Source organism: Coturnix japonica, chromosome 21 (assembly GCF_001577835.2).
Source record: "Coturnix japonica isolate 7356 chromosome 21, Coturnix japonica 2.1, whole genome shotgun sequence".
In the NCBI taxonomy this organism is placed as follows: Eukaryota; Metazoa; Chordata; class Aves; order Galliformes; family Phasianidae; genus Coturnix; species Coturnix japonica.
Window position 1 is genome coordinate 3840188 of NC_029536.1, and position 14312 is coordinate 3854499.

Consider the following 14312-nt stretch of genomic DNA (forward strand, 5'->3'; position numbering starts at 1 on the left):
ACCTGTTGTCCCAAAGCTTTATGGGTTTATATGGGGAAGAACTCATCCAAGCAGAGCCTTTGGACTTGGCAAGAGTAGAGCAAGACCAAGCATGAGCCTGATTTTAATTCTATGCAGCTAGCAAGTGGCCAGCACCCCCTCCTCCGAACATTTCCACCCTTTAGAAGTTAATTCTCCAGCAACTTTATTTTAGAGCAATTTCCAGCTCCCGTTCTGCCCGCTGCGCCGGGTGATAAGTGCGGCTCGCCGCCTATCTGCCTGCCTCCAGTCTGGAGATAGCTCTACCTCTGCCCAGGATGGTAGGAAAGTGGGTCCCTGGATTACGATAAAGGCAAGGGGTTATTTCATATGCTGAGCAGCCCTGCTAACTTACCTCCCTTTCTACCAGCCTCGCACAGGCTATTTTCCATGCTGCTCTATCTCCTATCAATGGGAAGCAGTCAAGTACAGGCTGCATGTTAGAGGAAAAGAGCCTTCTTTTACAGATACTGCATCATCCAGAGCTAATGTAACCATGGGCTTAAAAAATGATAGAAGTAATGGTTGAAAAAAATCTAATCAAAACCAGCAAAGGTGCCTCAGACAGAAAGATTTTCATTTTAACAGGGGGGAAAAAATAATAAATAAATGCAATTTGATTCTTTTTTGTTCCAGAAGAAAAAAAGTCTCTTTTTTTTTTTTGGGAGCTTGTTAATTTGTTTTTCCTAACGCCGAGAAATAAGTTGTGAATGTTAAATATTGGCTTGCAGAAACGGGGCCCCAGTGCTGCTTTCCATTACGCTGGGCACGCATCCAGCGCCGCGACAGCGCTGAAGTCAAAGAGTTGCTTTGGATGTTGGCCAAAGTAATTCAGATCGAAATCTCATCCCTATTTGTGCTATGGATCTGTTCAGCACTTTGGGACCTTCTCCAGGGTTGGGCTTTAAGGGCTGATGGGGCTATGGGTGTTGCTGCTCGTTGTAGGAGAGTTGGACCTCATGGCCTTTAGGGTCCCTTCCAACTCAATCCATTCTATGATGGCCTCCATAGGCTCTAACAGTGCCAGAAGCAGGAGGTCACTCTGCAAACATTTAAGTATAGCGAAAGCAAGCAAAACAATTAAATTACGTGCTTTCAACACTTTGTCACCTACGTCAAATATTAAAGCAAATCAGTTGATTATGGAGAGAACACGGAGAGAAATTAATGGGAGAGAAGAAAACCTCTCCCCTCCTTCCTAATGAAAATTCAGGAAATGAGAATTGACTCTTGGAGGAACAAGCAAAGAAAACCCTCCTACCTTATTTACGGGGTTTGTCAGCAGATTTTTTTCCCCTTGCTTTACGGTGCATTAGCAACTAGATTGTCTTTCATCTCACAGCCCTGAGCTGGTCTCAAGGAAAAGAATTCCTGCTTAAAAGCCAGCACCAAATTAAAGCGAGCTCCTCACCAAGGGGCTCTTCAGACCCAAAATCTTCACTGCAAAATTTGGTACTGTGCTTCCTCTCTTGCAGATCTCAAATACATCTTTAGTCTTCATAAACAGCCAGTGTCTTTGGGAAGGATCTCCTGGAGCTGATGACCAAAACTGGGAGCATCTTCTACACAGCAGCATGATGGAGATGGTATATCTGAATGCCAGCTGCATCAATATATCTTCATCCTACATGTAGGATTGGTCCTACAGCTCGTATTTACAGTCTCAGAATCACAGGACCCTTAATGCTGCAGGAGACCTCTAAAGATCATCAAGTCCAACCAGCAACTCATCAGCCAGCTGTGGGGCTCCCACTAACACAAGACCCCAAATGGAAGCACTTTGAGCACATGAATCACAGAACCACTGAGGCTGAAAAAGACATCCAAGAGCGTCAAGTCCAACCCCAACCCATCCCCATTAACCACATTAACCCTTGGTGCCACATCTCCACATTCCTTGGGTGTCTACCCAAGTAGGAGGGAAAACCCACACAGGAGGTGGGTGACACCAATGGATCCCCCCACCCCTTGACTTCTCACCTCCAGACAGAGGTGCAGATGTTGATCACCCAATGTTTCTATTAGATCCCAGTGACAGCCGATTGCAATTTTAATATCTGTTTAATTATTCCACTGCCAACCCAAGCAGCAGTGATTATTGCATGAGATTAAGCACAACGAGGCTGAGCCGCGTGCAAATTTCCTTCTGTGTTTCTGAAGACTTATCTCCTTCAGACAAAAAAAATTACGCATTTCGTAGATCGGGATTTTTCTCCTTTAATGTTTTGTCTCACAGCATAATCACTATTATGGGATGAGGAAAAAATGGCTCAAAAAAATATGTTTTAAAAGGAAGACAAAACAGCAGCGAGTTTCATGTTAGGGAAGAAAACAGTGCTCTTCTAATGGTGCTCAACCCCAAATGAGAAAGCACTTTTGCAACAGCTTTTCCCATAGCACTGAAAGGCAATAAACCCTCATTCCCAGCACTTCTGGGCACTGATATGGAAGAAGGTTCACCTTCAGGATGCACCCATTGCTACAACCAAGTGGGGACAGCAGTTCACCATCTGATGTCACCCAAGTATTTGAGACCGATCCAGTTGGTCTTGAGTAATGCACCCTCACATTAACATGATAAAACCAACCCATAGAAGCCTTTCTTTTTTTCCTATTGAAAAAACACCTGGCCAAAATATCACCACCGAGGGCCTTAGCGGGGTGCAAGGGTGGGAGCCCTTAACTCAGTTGCCAATAAAACATTTTTCCCCTCATTGTGGCTGCCTCCTCCCACCTCCTGACCTCTCCCATTGGGGGTAATTAGAAGCTACCTGGTGTGAATGGAAGGGAATTGAAGGTTGTGGTTTAACCTTTTCTTCCCCTGTGCTCATCTCATCCCTCTTCCTCAGGGCTGGAAGGGCCCAAAATTTCCATCTGGGTCTTGGGGTGGGATGTAAAGCCTTGCTTAAATTGCAGCATGGCAGTAAAAAGGCGTGAACAGACCATAGTGGGGGATGAGTGAATCTCACACAGGTCCAGGAGGGACAGAACCCACAGGGAAACGAGGCAGGCATCACAAAAAGCAGAGGATGAAAGGAGCCAACAGCCCTCCTTGCTGCCTGCTGAGCCCCCACACAGGTTCTGCAGGTTTGGAAATGACCTGGGAAGAGCTCTGCTTTGGGGAAAGCCAACTCAAATCCCACTCCATACAACATTATCTGGATGATTTGGATGCATTCGACCCTTTTCCTTTGCCATCCAAGATGAGAACACATCAAGGATCAGTGCTAAGCCTAAAGCCCAGGGTATGGGGGCTGCATCAGACCCTATTCATGATGGAAAACCACCACCATGCTGTAGAACCTGTGCACAGCAACCAATATCATCCTACTTTTACCACTTTCTATTCTCTAAGAACACCTATTTTAGAAGAAACACCTTCATCTCCTCACTGACTGAGTAGGGTTTGTATATAAGGTCTTTCCTGAGCTTATAGATCGAAGGCAGAAAGAAGAAAGCTATAAGGCCATTAATATTTTAGAATAAATTAATTAAAAACCCCTAGCAATTGTATAGCTTTGCTCTATAGCTTCAAGACTATCACCACAGTAATATATATATATATATTTATCAGGATGTTTGCAAGATTTCATAGTTGCTTTGTTCTTATTATTATAGGCTGTAGGGCTGGCTGCAGTCACCTGGGCTCAGTGCTGGAGCATTGGGTGGGGTGGATGGTGCCATGGTTTTGAATTCAAGTATTTTCAAGACACAGTTGATCTGGAAACCGTGTGGGAGAAGAGGTAGAAGTTTCTGCAAATGCGTTTTTTGATCTGCCTTAACACTACCACTATAGAGAATTAAATGGAATTCATTTCTGTGATGAAGGAATTAATGGCAATATGGAGAATCAGGTTCAGGTAGGAGACTTGAATCCAAAGAAGGGAATAAAGCCTTGAAATTCAAATGAAAAAATTATTATATAAGCATAAAGGGAAGTTATTTTACACCTGTAAGACTAAATGTATAAATATGAAGCAACTGCTCCCTCTGGGAAGAGAGGATTGTGCTTTAATTCACCCAGACAAATATGCAGTTTGGTTCCATCTGATTCCTTACACTTCAGGAAAGACCAAACCAACCCTTTGTGTTGTGTCTCTGCCATGCACACAGCTCCTTCCAGGGCTTCTATGTGATGCCAGGTGATGAGGTGGGATGCACTGATTTAGGGGCAGGGTTTAATGGGTGATATTAGTGTTGGGTGGGCTGTTGGACTGGATGATCTTAGAGGTCTTTTCCAACCCTAATGGTTGGGTGGTTTCCCTATCTCTTGGCTGAGGTTTCATAAAGCCTGGTGTTAAAGGAGGTGAGTTGTAGCTGCAGTGGGGCTTCAGCCTTGGATTCAACCAGCTGTAGGTGCAATGGGTTGTTGTGTGCCCAGCAGTGCAAGCAGGGAAGAGTGATATCTTTATGGGGGTGAGCACTGGAGTGGGACTAATGTGGGAACAGGTGAGCTGCTTTTCCACATAATGAGGGATTTGAGTGTACATCCAGTGCAGAGGCATCTTGACATATTTGATGGCAGGTGCTCTCTATTCCTTAAAATAAAACATGTTCTGAATGGGGATGGTTCAGTTTAAGAAGAAAACCCCTCTTGCTTTCGCCATCATTGTGTTCCAGAATCTCCCCCCATGCAGTGCTGCCCTCAGTGCAAGTCATGTGTTTGGGAGAAAGCCTCCTCCCAGCTCTAAAACCCATGTGAAATGGGACATGGGAGCACAGGACTCCTGTTGTATGCAGAGCAAACCCAATTAATCAGTGCACCCCGACAGAAGTAGAACTGAGCCTTTCAGCAAGGAGGAGTTAATCTGCTTGAGAAAAACTAAGCGGAATAAAACTTGGTGTGGGGCTGTAGAACATCTCAAAAGCCACTTAGAGGTTCAAAGAATGAACAAGGCCATTGCCGGCCTTATTATTTTGATTTGTTTAATGAAAATACTTTGCTCATTCCATAGATGTTATGCTTTGATAAGGTAATTGTTCAAGGGTGCAGCTTACATCCTATTAATACTGCACTGTGGGCAAATTAAACGTGACCCAGCAGAGAGGCAGAGCCCGGTGCTGTTGTGACACTTTGCCTTTTGTTTGGTGTCTGGATGGGGGAGAGGAGTTTTGCTCTTGGGTTTGTGTTTTGGGAGGAAGATCTGAATTCTGGTTACGTGCATCAATTGGCAGCATGGCCAACTGGACTCTCTGCAGGATTTGCATGGGCATTCTGCACTGAGAAATGATGCAAGTTCTCCTTTAGAAGCTGGATGGAAGGGGTGAGTGTTTTCACCCATCCTCTGAGCTCTGTGGTCAGATTACATAGAACATTCCTCCTCTGCAGTGCTGAAGTTGGGAGCATCCCTTGCAAAGAAAGAGCAATGCAGAGGATGGAGACCTTGCAAAGCAAAGCGTTGATATCTGGAGCAGAGCATTCAGCCCTTAGCTTTCTTTTCCAGACCTCTTTGCCTTTTCTAACCCACCTGCAGCAAACAGTGCACTGAATTCAGTTTGCATCCCCACGTGTTGGCCAAAGGTCTTCGATAACCATTGGTTTTTGGGGTCTACCCATGAGATGGGTGCTGTGCTTCACCCTGGGGAGCAATAAGGTGCTCAGAGCAGCCTCTGCATCTCCTCCATCTGTCAAATAACACAAAACAACCCTGAGCCTTCGTGTGCTTTGCTACCCTGAGAAGGAGCTCTCAAACACCGCTCTGCTTTTCCAGCACAGAGTTTTTCCTTACGCTCGCCTCGAGCTCTGCAAATATTCCTCCTCTCCTTTCTGGCTTCTCTGACAAAACAAACACTTCAGCCTCAATACGTCCCTCTGCTTTTCTCCATTCCTTAGTGGTCATTTTGAAAAATGCGGAAGTCCCTCTGAAATATTTGGGTTTAAATCCCTGTTTTTCAAGGTGGATTTATCGCCCTTTAAAGAGAGATTTATTGGATAATCGCTTAAAAAAATAATGCTTATTACTCTGAGATCTCAAATGGAAAACCTTCCCACATTAGTAATCTTCTTGTAATTGCAGAAGGTAGCAACTTTTCATTAAATAATTCATCCCCAGGCGGTTTGGAGTTGGGTTTTTGATTATTATTATTATTATTTCTTCACGTTTTCCCCCACTTGTAAGGGAAGGTATCGGTGATTAAATCCTTCAGGTTGCAGCAGATGAGCTGCTGTTTGCTTATCACCGAAGGAGTGCTCCCTTCTAGATCTGCATCGCTCTAGAAATTGAGTTTTGAGGGGGGAAAAAGGGGGAAAAAGAGGGACTTTCATTTGGAGGATGGTGATTAATAGGGTGTCCGTGGGACTGCGGTGTACATTGGTGGGGTTGGGGATCCCCCCAATGCTCCTACCCGTGGGTTTAGGGCAAATATAAGGGAGAATTAACACCCTGGGTGCATCTTTCTATAGGGGAGAATTAACCCCAGAGCCCCTTTGCTCCCATTGGGATACCTTACAACCCCCCCCATCCCATCCTCTGGCAGCGCAGAGGTGAGATGCTCCCCAAAACCAGCCCCAAGCCCATTCCCTTCTGCTTATGAGCAGCCTTTCAGCTCTGATTTACAGCCGTTCCCCCAAAGGGACCAGCGATATAGGGGCATTTATCAACCAGAAACATACCTTAGGAAACCATGGAGATGCGCGGGGAAGTGGGGAAGAGGGGAGGAATTCCGCCCTGCTCCTTTAAGCAGTTTCCTTGCTCCTTTTCCTGATTGATGCTTGTTTTAATCTATTGCTCGCTGCTCCCAGGAGAGAAAAGAAGGGGTCTCTCCTTTGTCAACGTGGGTAATGAAGCAGAGCAGTGGCTCCAAAAAAAAGAAAAAAACAACCAAAACCCCAAAACACCCAAAAAGCACCAAAAAAAAAAAAGGAAAAAAAGATATATATTTTTTTAGTATTAATATTTAATTTTCAACTTTATTCTCAGGCTTTGACCCAATGAATGGCAAATAATTGAATTACGGCCGCGCTGGAGGAAGGCGGCAGTGAAGGGGCTCCGGATCGCACCCTCTCCCCTTTATTTTTGTGCCTAAAACTTCACTTTCGGGCCGAAGTTTAGGGAGGTGTGGTGGTGGGGGGGGGGTAAAGGATCTTTATTTTCGCTTGCCGGAGCCCCAACTCATGGGGCCGAGATTAGAAGACTTGGGGAGGAATTTGACACCTCGGGAAGAATTTCAGAGTTCCTTTCGCCCCCCCCCCCCCCCAACCCGCTTTATTTCTCCCCCCCTCCCCTTTTTTCTTCCCCTTTATTTTCTCCTTTCCCCCCATTTTTCCCCTCCCCCCCCCCTTTTTCTTTTTCCCCCTTTCCCCTCACATTTTCTTCTCCCTTTTTCTACTTATTTTTCCGAATATTTTCGCTACGAAGTTTTGCCTTACAGATATTTATACATTTACACAGAGAAGGCTGAGGATGAGTGTGAGCGATGAAGATGCGGTGGGGCCGGGGGGGATCCCTTGCGCTTTAATTTCAAAGCACAGTAAAAGAAAGGGGGGGGGAGAAGGAGAGGGATTAGGGGATGGTGGTGCCCTCAGGGGAGCAAAGGGGTAATTTAGGGACCGCATTTTGGGTCCAGACAGCTCAGAAGTGGCTCTGGCTGCTTCATTTCCCCCCAGGACTCTTCTTCTTCTTCTTAAGGGAGGGGAAAAGAGAAGTTTCCAGCGGTTTGCACGGAAAGTCCTTTTACAGCTGCAAACAAAAGGGTTCGCGAGCCCTGGCGTCATGCCCCGCTGAGAGGAGGATTCCTGCCCCTCTCCCACTTTTTTGGGGGGAAAACATTGGGTATTTGTTCAGCCCGTCCCGGGTCAGCGGGCCGGGAGCCGCCCCTATGGCACCTGGGTTATGGGAAGGAGCGAGCGAGAGGGTGGTTCGGTGGAGAACCGCGTTTCTGCCCATTCTAAGCAATGGGACCCGTAGGGATGATCCAATTCATTAAGGATGCTAATGAAGGAGGTGCGTCGGGAGCTACCGAGCGCAGAGTGGAGGGGTCTGGGTCTCATTTCGGCCCTATTTGGGGAGGGGTGTATGGGGGGGTGATGTGAAAGGAACTCTATTTTCTTAGGGGAGAGGCAGGTGAGACGCATCCTCAAACGTCGGGAACAGCAGGGATGAAACCCATCACCCCCAACCCCACCCCAGAAGCTTCGTGGGGAGGAGGGCGGGGGGCATTTGCTATTTGCTATGGGGGATTGTGTATATTTGGAACCCACCACCCCAAACCCCACCCCAGAGACTTTGGGAGGGGGCTGTTTGCTATGGGAGATTGGGTATATTTGGAACATGGGGCAGGATGTGACCCCTTTGGGATGCATACAGATGCTCCAGCCTAACACTGGCTGAAGTTTGTGAAGCAAAAAAAAAGAAACAAAATCTTTTATCCTAAAGTTTTCCTCACCAATATATTAAAAGAAAGGGGGGTGAGGGGGTGGGGGGGAGGGAAAGGTGAGGGGGGGAAAAGGGGGAGAGCCCCGGCTTTCCATCAAAAGGAAGCCAAGCCTAGTAATGAATAATAGCGTATAACAAAATAACCCGAGCCCGTAGATTTGCCTGCGCGTTGGGAAGCTGCTGCCTCTTATTGGTCCCTCAGCCCCGGCGCGGTACCCCCTTCCCCGGTCATGAATAAAAGAAAGGGGCCGGAGCCTATCACAGCGCTGGGGCTCGTTCTATCCTCCCCACCGCCCCAAGTTGGGCTCTTTAACAACTTCCAAACCCTCCTCCCACCCATCCCCAAAGCACCAAAAAAAATAAATAAAAAGAGGTAGGGGGGTGGGAGGGGGGAGGATTGAGGGGGTGGCAAAAAATAAAGCAGCGATAAGAAAATAAGGGGAACAACTCAGCTTAAGGGGGGAAAAATCAGCTCCCCCTACGCCCCCCCATCCCTAAGCCCAACCCAGCACCGAGGCAACTTTGGATGTGTCTGTTTCTCCCTGCAGTCTGGGTTACATTCCTCCGGAGCGCCCGCTCAGGCCGGTTGTGACATAGCCCGAAAACTTTCCGAGGGATTTCTGGTGGGTGATTTCCCCCCCCCCCTTCCCATCATCATTTCACCCCCATCTCGTTATGATTATTCCGATGAGGATATATATATATATTTTTTTCACGGAGCAGTGATTTCTCCCTTGTTTGTTTGGGTGTTCCTTTTTTTAACAGCCGAGGGCTGGAAGACCACCGAAAACCTTCAGCCTCACGGGGATCACCGAGAGGAGAGACCGTAGATCTCTCGGCTCTCCCGGGGTTCGGGGGTGACCCCGCTCCGTACGGAGCCGCTCCGCCGCCCCCCGCTATGGCAGCGCTCCCCGGGACGGTACCGCGGATGATGCGCCCGGCGCCGGGGCAAAACTATCCCCGCACCGGCTTCCCTTTAGAAGGTAGGTATATATAGATTTATGTGTGTGTAATGGGGAGGGGGACACCTTCAAATGGGATGGATTTGAAGCCGGGGTGAGGTGAGCTGGGTGAGGATGGAGCTTAAAGCGGGGGGTCCTGTGCGGAGCATCGAACTTTGAGGGAGGTTGGAGCTCTTTTCCCACGTCGTGCCGTTCCCCGAGCAGCTGCGCCGCTTTGCTCTTTATTTTTCCTCCCGTTTCGAGTAGTTAAGTGCGGGTTTGAGCGGACAGGATCGCTCCTAGTTAGTACAGCTACTATTATCATTTACCAAACTCAAAGGGTCCCGGCCCTATAGAGAAGGAAAGAAGGAAGAAGGCAAGAAAACCCGATTGTTTCCAACTTCTCCCCAGGAAAATAAAAGCCAAACCCAGAGCTTTGGGGCTGGGAACAGATGCGGTGCTTCGTTCGGGGCGGCTTTGGCCGAGAAAAAGGGGGGGAAATGGGAGCTGTCACCTCGAGAAGTGTCATCTATGGGGATGACATCTCCACTCGCGGAGCAACCAACTTCCCCCCGTCATCTTCTTTCCCTTTGTGCGTCCGCCCGCCTTATTATTTCTACCCAAAGCTGAGCGAGGGGATGATAATAATAATAAATTAAAGACCCCCAAAAATATATTAAAAATTAAATCAAAATCGGAGCTCTTTCCTCGCATTTATTAAAGAGGAGAATTTCATACAGACCGTGATCAAGTGGCGAAACTCAAAGCTGGGGAAAGCCACGCAGACTGCAAAACATACAAGCTGGGGGGATTTGCTGAAGTGCTTTTCTGTAGCAAATGAAGTAAAACAGACGGCAAGGGAAAGGATCAAAGGATTACAACAATATTTGCACAACATGACTGGGAATAATGAAAAGAGAGAGCGGGCGGCGGTTTTAGTACCTCTTGAATGTAAAATTGGCCACTCGAGTGTTATCTGTCGATAATGATATATCCAGGGAGTGCTGGCCAAGTGACTTTGAATTAGTGGTGCATGATTCTCGTTAAATCGCGAGGCAATTTCTGGAATCGACTTTTCTTTGTAAAGAGAAAATCACCCCGTCGGCCCCTCCAGCCTCGCTGCAAATTGCGCAGCTGAGTTCTTCCCTTCGTGGTTTTTTGCCGTTCCATTTTTCCTCTTCTTTCACCCTTCCCCCCTTCCATCATCCCCCCTTAATTTCGAAGCCTGTGAAATCGTATTAATCTCTGAAATCTACAGCGGGAGACACCGACCCCGCAGGTGCTGCGCATCGCGGCTCCTCCGAACCCGTAGGAAGAAAACCTCGAGGGGATTTCGAGAGCCCGTTCCCAAAAAGTTTGGCCGCTATTAGAGAGACCCTCATTAATTCGGAGCGCGGAGCCCCTCATTGGAGACGCGGAGCCCTTCACTGGGAACGCGAAGCTCCTTAATGGGGACTCGGAGCCCCTTATTCGGAGCGAGGAGCGCTGCGCGCTTTAGGGGAAAGTGTGAACTTCCTTTCTTTTTTATCCTATTTGGCTTTGCTGGGAGGTTTGAAATCTTTTCCTCTTTCGGCTCCGGTTCAAAATATAGGTGTGAAATGGCCAAAAGACGCGCAGATCCGTAACCCCGAGGGGAGATGAGATGCGCGGCTCTTTCTATTTTCAACGCGAAAACTTTCCCCTATAGCAAAGGGCACCGCGGGGATACGGGATAACAATTCCATGGGATGGGAGAGGTTTTCCCCTGGTTTTAGGATGCACTGGTGAGGTGTAAATCCTTGGGATGCAAACTGGAGGCGCGGGGAGGGATGCGTGGAATTTTGACGGATTTTTTTGCCCTTTTTCACCTTATTTTCCCCCCCTCATTCTCAGTGTCCACCCCGCTGGGCCAGGGCCGAGTGAACCAACTCGGTGGGGTTTTCATCAACGGGCGCCCACTGCCCAACCACATCCGCCATAAGATCGTGGAAATGGCTCACCACGGGATCCGGCCCTGCGTGATCTCCCGGCAGCTGAGGGTATCCCACGGCTGCGTGTCCAAAATCCTCTGCAGGTACCAAGAGACGGGCTCCATCCGACCCGGGGCCATCGGGGGCAGCAAGCCCAGGGTGAGTGCAATGTGGGGCCACGCTATGGGCCCGATAAACAGCGTTAGGAAGCAGCGGGGTTCTGGGGGGGGTGACTCTTATTTTGGGATGAGAGGGGGTGAATTTAGGGATGAATGAAGTTTCGAGCAAAGGTACGGTTTGCACAATCAAAAACAGCGCCGGGCAGCAGGATGGGAATAAATTAACGGGGTTTTCAGCATGCAACAAGTGGCAAGCATTCGTGCGTTTCCTTTGGTCCCGGTTTGTTTTAGGGTTTACACAGCCCCCCCCCCAAATCATCCCTCGCACCCCCTCCCTCCTTCCATCTCAGGTTAAACCCGTCCTTGCTCTCTCCTTGTCCTCCGTCCACTTTAATTTTAAGGAGAACGAATGGAATCCACACCTGGGGGATTACATTATGCCTCTTCCCAGCTTTATTTTCCTCCTTCCCACCCCTTGAATTCCACTTCTTTCCCCCCAAAAAACTATCAGCCTGGCTTAATTTTTCAATTAAAAGGGCTTTTTCTCTCTCCCCTTCCCTCTTTCTGCACACGCACGCACTGGTGGCCATTGACCACAAAAGCAGGTTGCGACTCCCGACGTGGAGAAGAAAATCGAGGAATACAAGCGGGAGAACGCGGGGATGTTCAGCTGGGAGATCCGGGACAGGCTGCTGAAGGATGGACACTGCGACCGCAGCACTGTGCCCTCAGGTGAGAAGGCAGCTTGGCCATAAGGCCACCCATGGTCCCAAAAAGGCGTAGTTGTCTCCAGCATCCTCTTGCTCCTTGCTCTGCATGGGGAGGGATGCAAACCAGAGTAGTTTTCTTGAGTTATTCCAGCTTTATGGGGAGAACCAGGGGTCTCCAACCTGAGGACAGGGTAGAGGGGATGTCAACCCATGGATTGCTTATTGGGGATACACAGCGGTGCTTCCATTCATCCAGGAATGCCATCGCTCACTGAGATGTTGTACCCCAGTGTTGAGTAGTGCAGAGTGTCTGGGTGTATTTTAGGTCCTGATTCCTTTGTCTCAGAGTTCTTCTCTGCTCCAGGGGAGCTCAGCCTGCTCTGCAGGGCACAGATCCCCAAAAGTAGGGTCCTGGGGAGGCTGAATCCAAACTTTTGAGCCTTTTGTGGTCCCATTGAGGGTGCAAGCCAAGAGCTGGGGGCATTTTCCCTACTACAAAGCAGGTGGGAACCCTGGGACATGCAACCCCATGAGTGTGGCCAGGTGTTTTTGGAGGGGTGATGAATGCATCCATCTTCAGGCACCCAAGTTAGCATCGCTCGGGTGAACTGAGGGGTGTTTGGATGTGGTTGGCAGAGGGAATGGGTGTATAACTCTGGGAAAAGAGAGGCAGGTGCCCTTCATGTGTATGAGGCCCCAGCTTGGGTTCCCCTATGCATTCCCAGGCAGCTTATACTTGCCTTCTTAGTCTTTGACTGTCTGAGGTTTAGTGAGTTCGATTAGCCGTGTGCTACGCATCAAATTCGGGAAGAAAGAGGAAGAGGAGGACTGCGACAAGAAGGAGGAAGACGGGGAGAAGAAGGCCAAGCACAGCATAGATGGCATCCTGGGCGACAAAGGTAGAGGCGGCCACGTGTGCTCCAGGCTGGATTGGGGGGACCTTTAGGATAAGGGGAACCTTTGGGACATGGCCCACCACTTTAAGATGGGCAATAAGCAAGGGGTTGGCTGCAGAGCTTTACAGTTGTCCTTTCCAAATACGACTGATGGCAGAGACAAGGTGTGATGCTGCTGGGGCTGGTGGTACCCAGCCTTTGGGGTTGTGATGTTTTCTCATCCCTGTGAGGAAGAGTTGTCGGTGTTTTGCTTGCGGCCACTCCAGATCAATTATTTATAAAGGGAGATGACTGAGGGGAGGCATCTCTGATTCCTAAATGAATTTGTTAAACAGATTTCTCTCCTGCTCTCTAAGTGGTCCCCTGAAACTCTGGCTGACAGTTGACCGATTTGGCCAATCAATATCAATTAGAGAGCACGGGATGCACGCTGCTGTGGGGCTGCGGTGAGAGCCACCAGCACCGGGCTCGGGGGGAAATAATAAATAGGGAAATAATAAATAGGGATAATAAAGCTGGGGCTGCTGGTGGAAAGCTTGAGGGCAGCTTGGTAGGGGGGACCTGGTGACACCACCCGTGGTTGGCACTTGTCCCTTATTGGGGGGGGAGAATTCAAGTTCTTCAAGCTCATGGTGCTGGATGGATGGGGGAGATGATTCCTCACCCCGCAGTGAAAAAAAGAGGGGAAAACGGTATTTTTAGAGCTAATAACCGAAGTTTGGCAATGAGGGTGTGTGAAACCAGTTTGAGGAACGGGAAGGAGGTATCGCTTTAGGCACAGAATGGTCGTATCAAAGAGCTCAGCCCTTTTTTGGGGAGGAAAGTGGTAATGACGAAGTCCCGTAGAAGAGCCTTAAGAACGGAGATTTTGCTATTCTTCCCTCCTCCCCCCCCAAAAAACTGATGGCAAAATGGCGATGGTAGAGGCCTGACGGGTTGAACGACACCGAGTTTGGGGTCGATTTGCCATATAGGCAACGGAGCTCCCAGATCACCGGGTGCGAAGCACGGAGATCCATTGCAAAGTTTCCCACTGGCTGCAAAGTCTCCCCAGATGGGGACAATGAGGGGGAATATTGAAGTGAGGGGAATTTGGGGCATAGAGAAAAGCTTCTCCGTGTCACCATCAAACGTTGAAATGAAGGTGCACAAAAGGGGGTTCTTTAAGGATCCGATCTCTCTCTCCCTTTCTCTCTCTCTCCTTTTTTTTCCCCCTCCAACCTTGAAGATGAACTTCACTTACAAAGACCTTCGAGTCTATTGAAGCTTTATAAGCAAAAGATTCCCGGCTACAAAAGCAAACA

At 48.6% G+C, this 14312-nt stretch overlaps 1 protein-coding gene across 8 annotated transcripts in view; it reads left to right on the forward strand.

Annotated features, from left to right (window-relative positions):
• Window positions 1-8809: 8809 nt before the first annotated feature.
• PAX7 (paired box 7) overlaps window positions 8810-14312 on the forward strand; it is an 86727-nt gene continuing 81224 nt past the window's right edge. For 2 of the 8 annotated variants that reach the window (XM_032448793.1, XM_015882282.2), the window contains exons 1-5: window positions 8810-9016; window positions 9159-9376; window positions 11207-11442; window positions 12005-12134; window positions 12877-13011. In XM_032448793.1, coding sequence (XP_032304684.1) covers window positions 9292-9376; window positions 11207-11442; window positions 12005-12134; window positions 12877-13011 — 586 coding nt within the window. In that variant the 5' untranslated portion in view covers window positions 8810-9016; window positions 9159-9291. The remainder of the gene's footprint in view (window positions 9017-9158; window positions 9377-11206; window positions 11443-12004; window positions 12135-12876; window positions 13012-14312) is intronic. The other 6 variants (XM_015882285.2, XM_015882284.2, XM_032448794.1 and 3 more) reach the window with 3 other exon arrangements.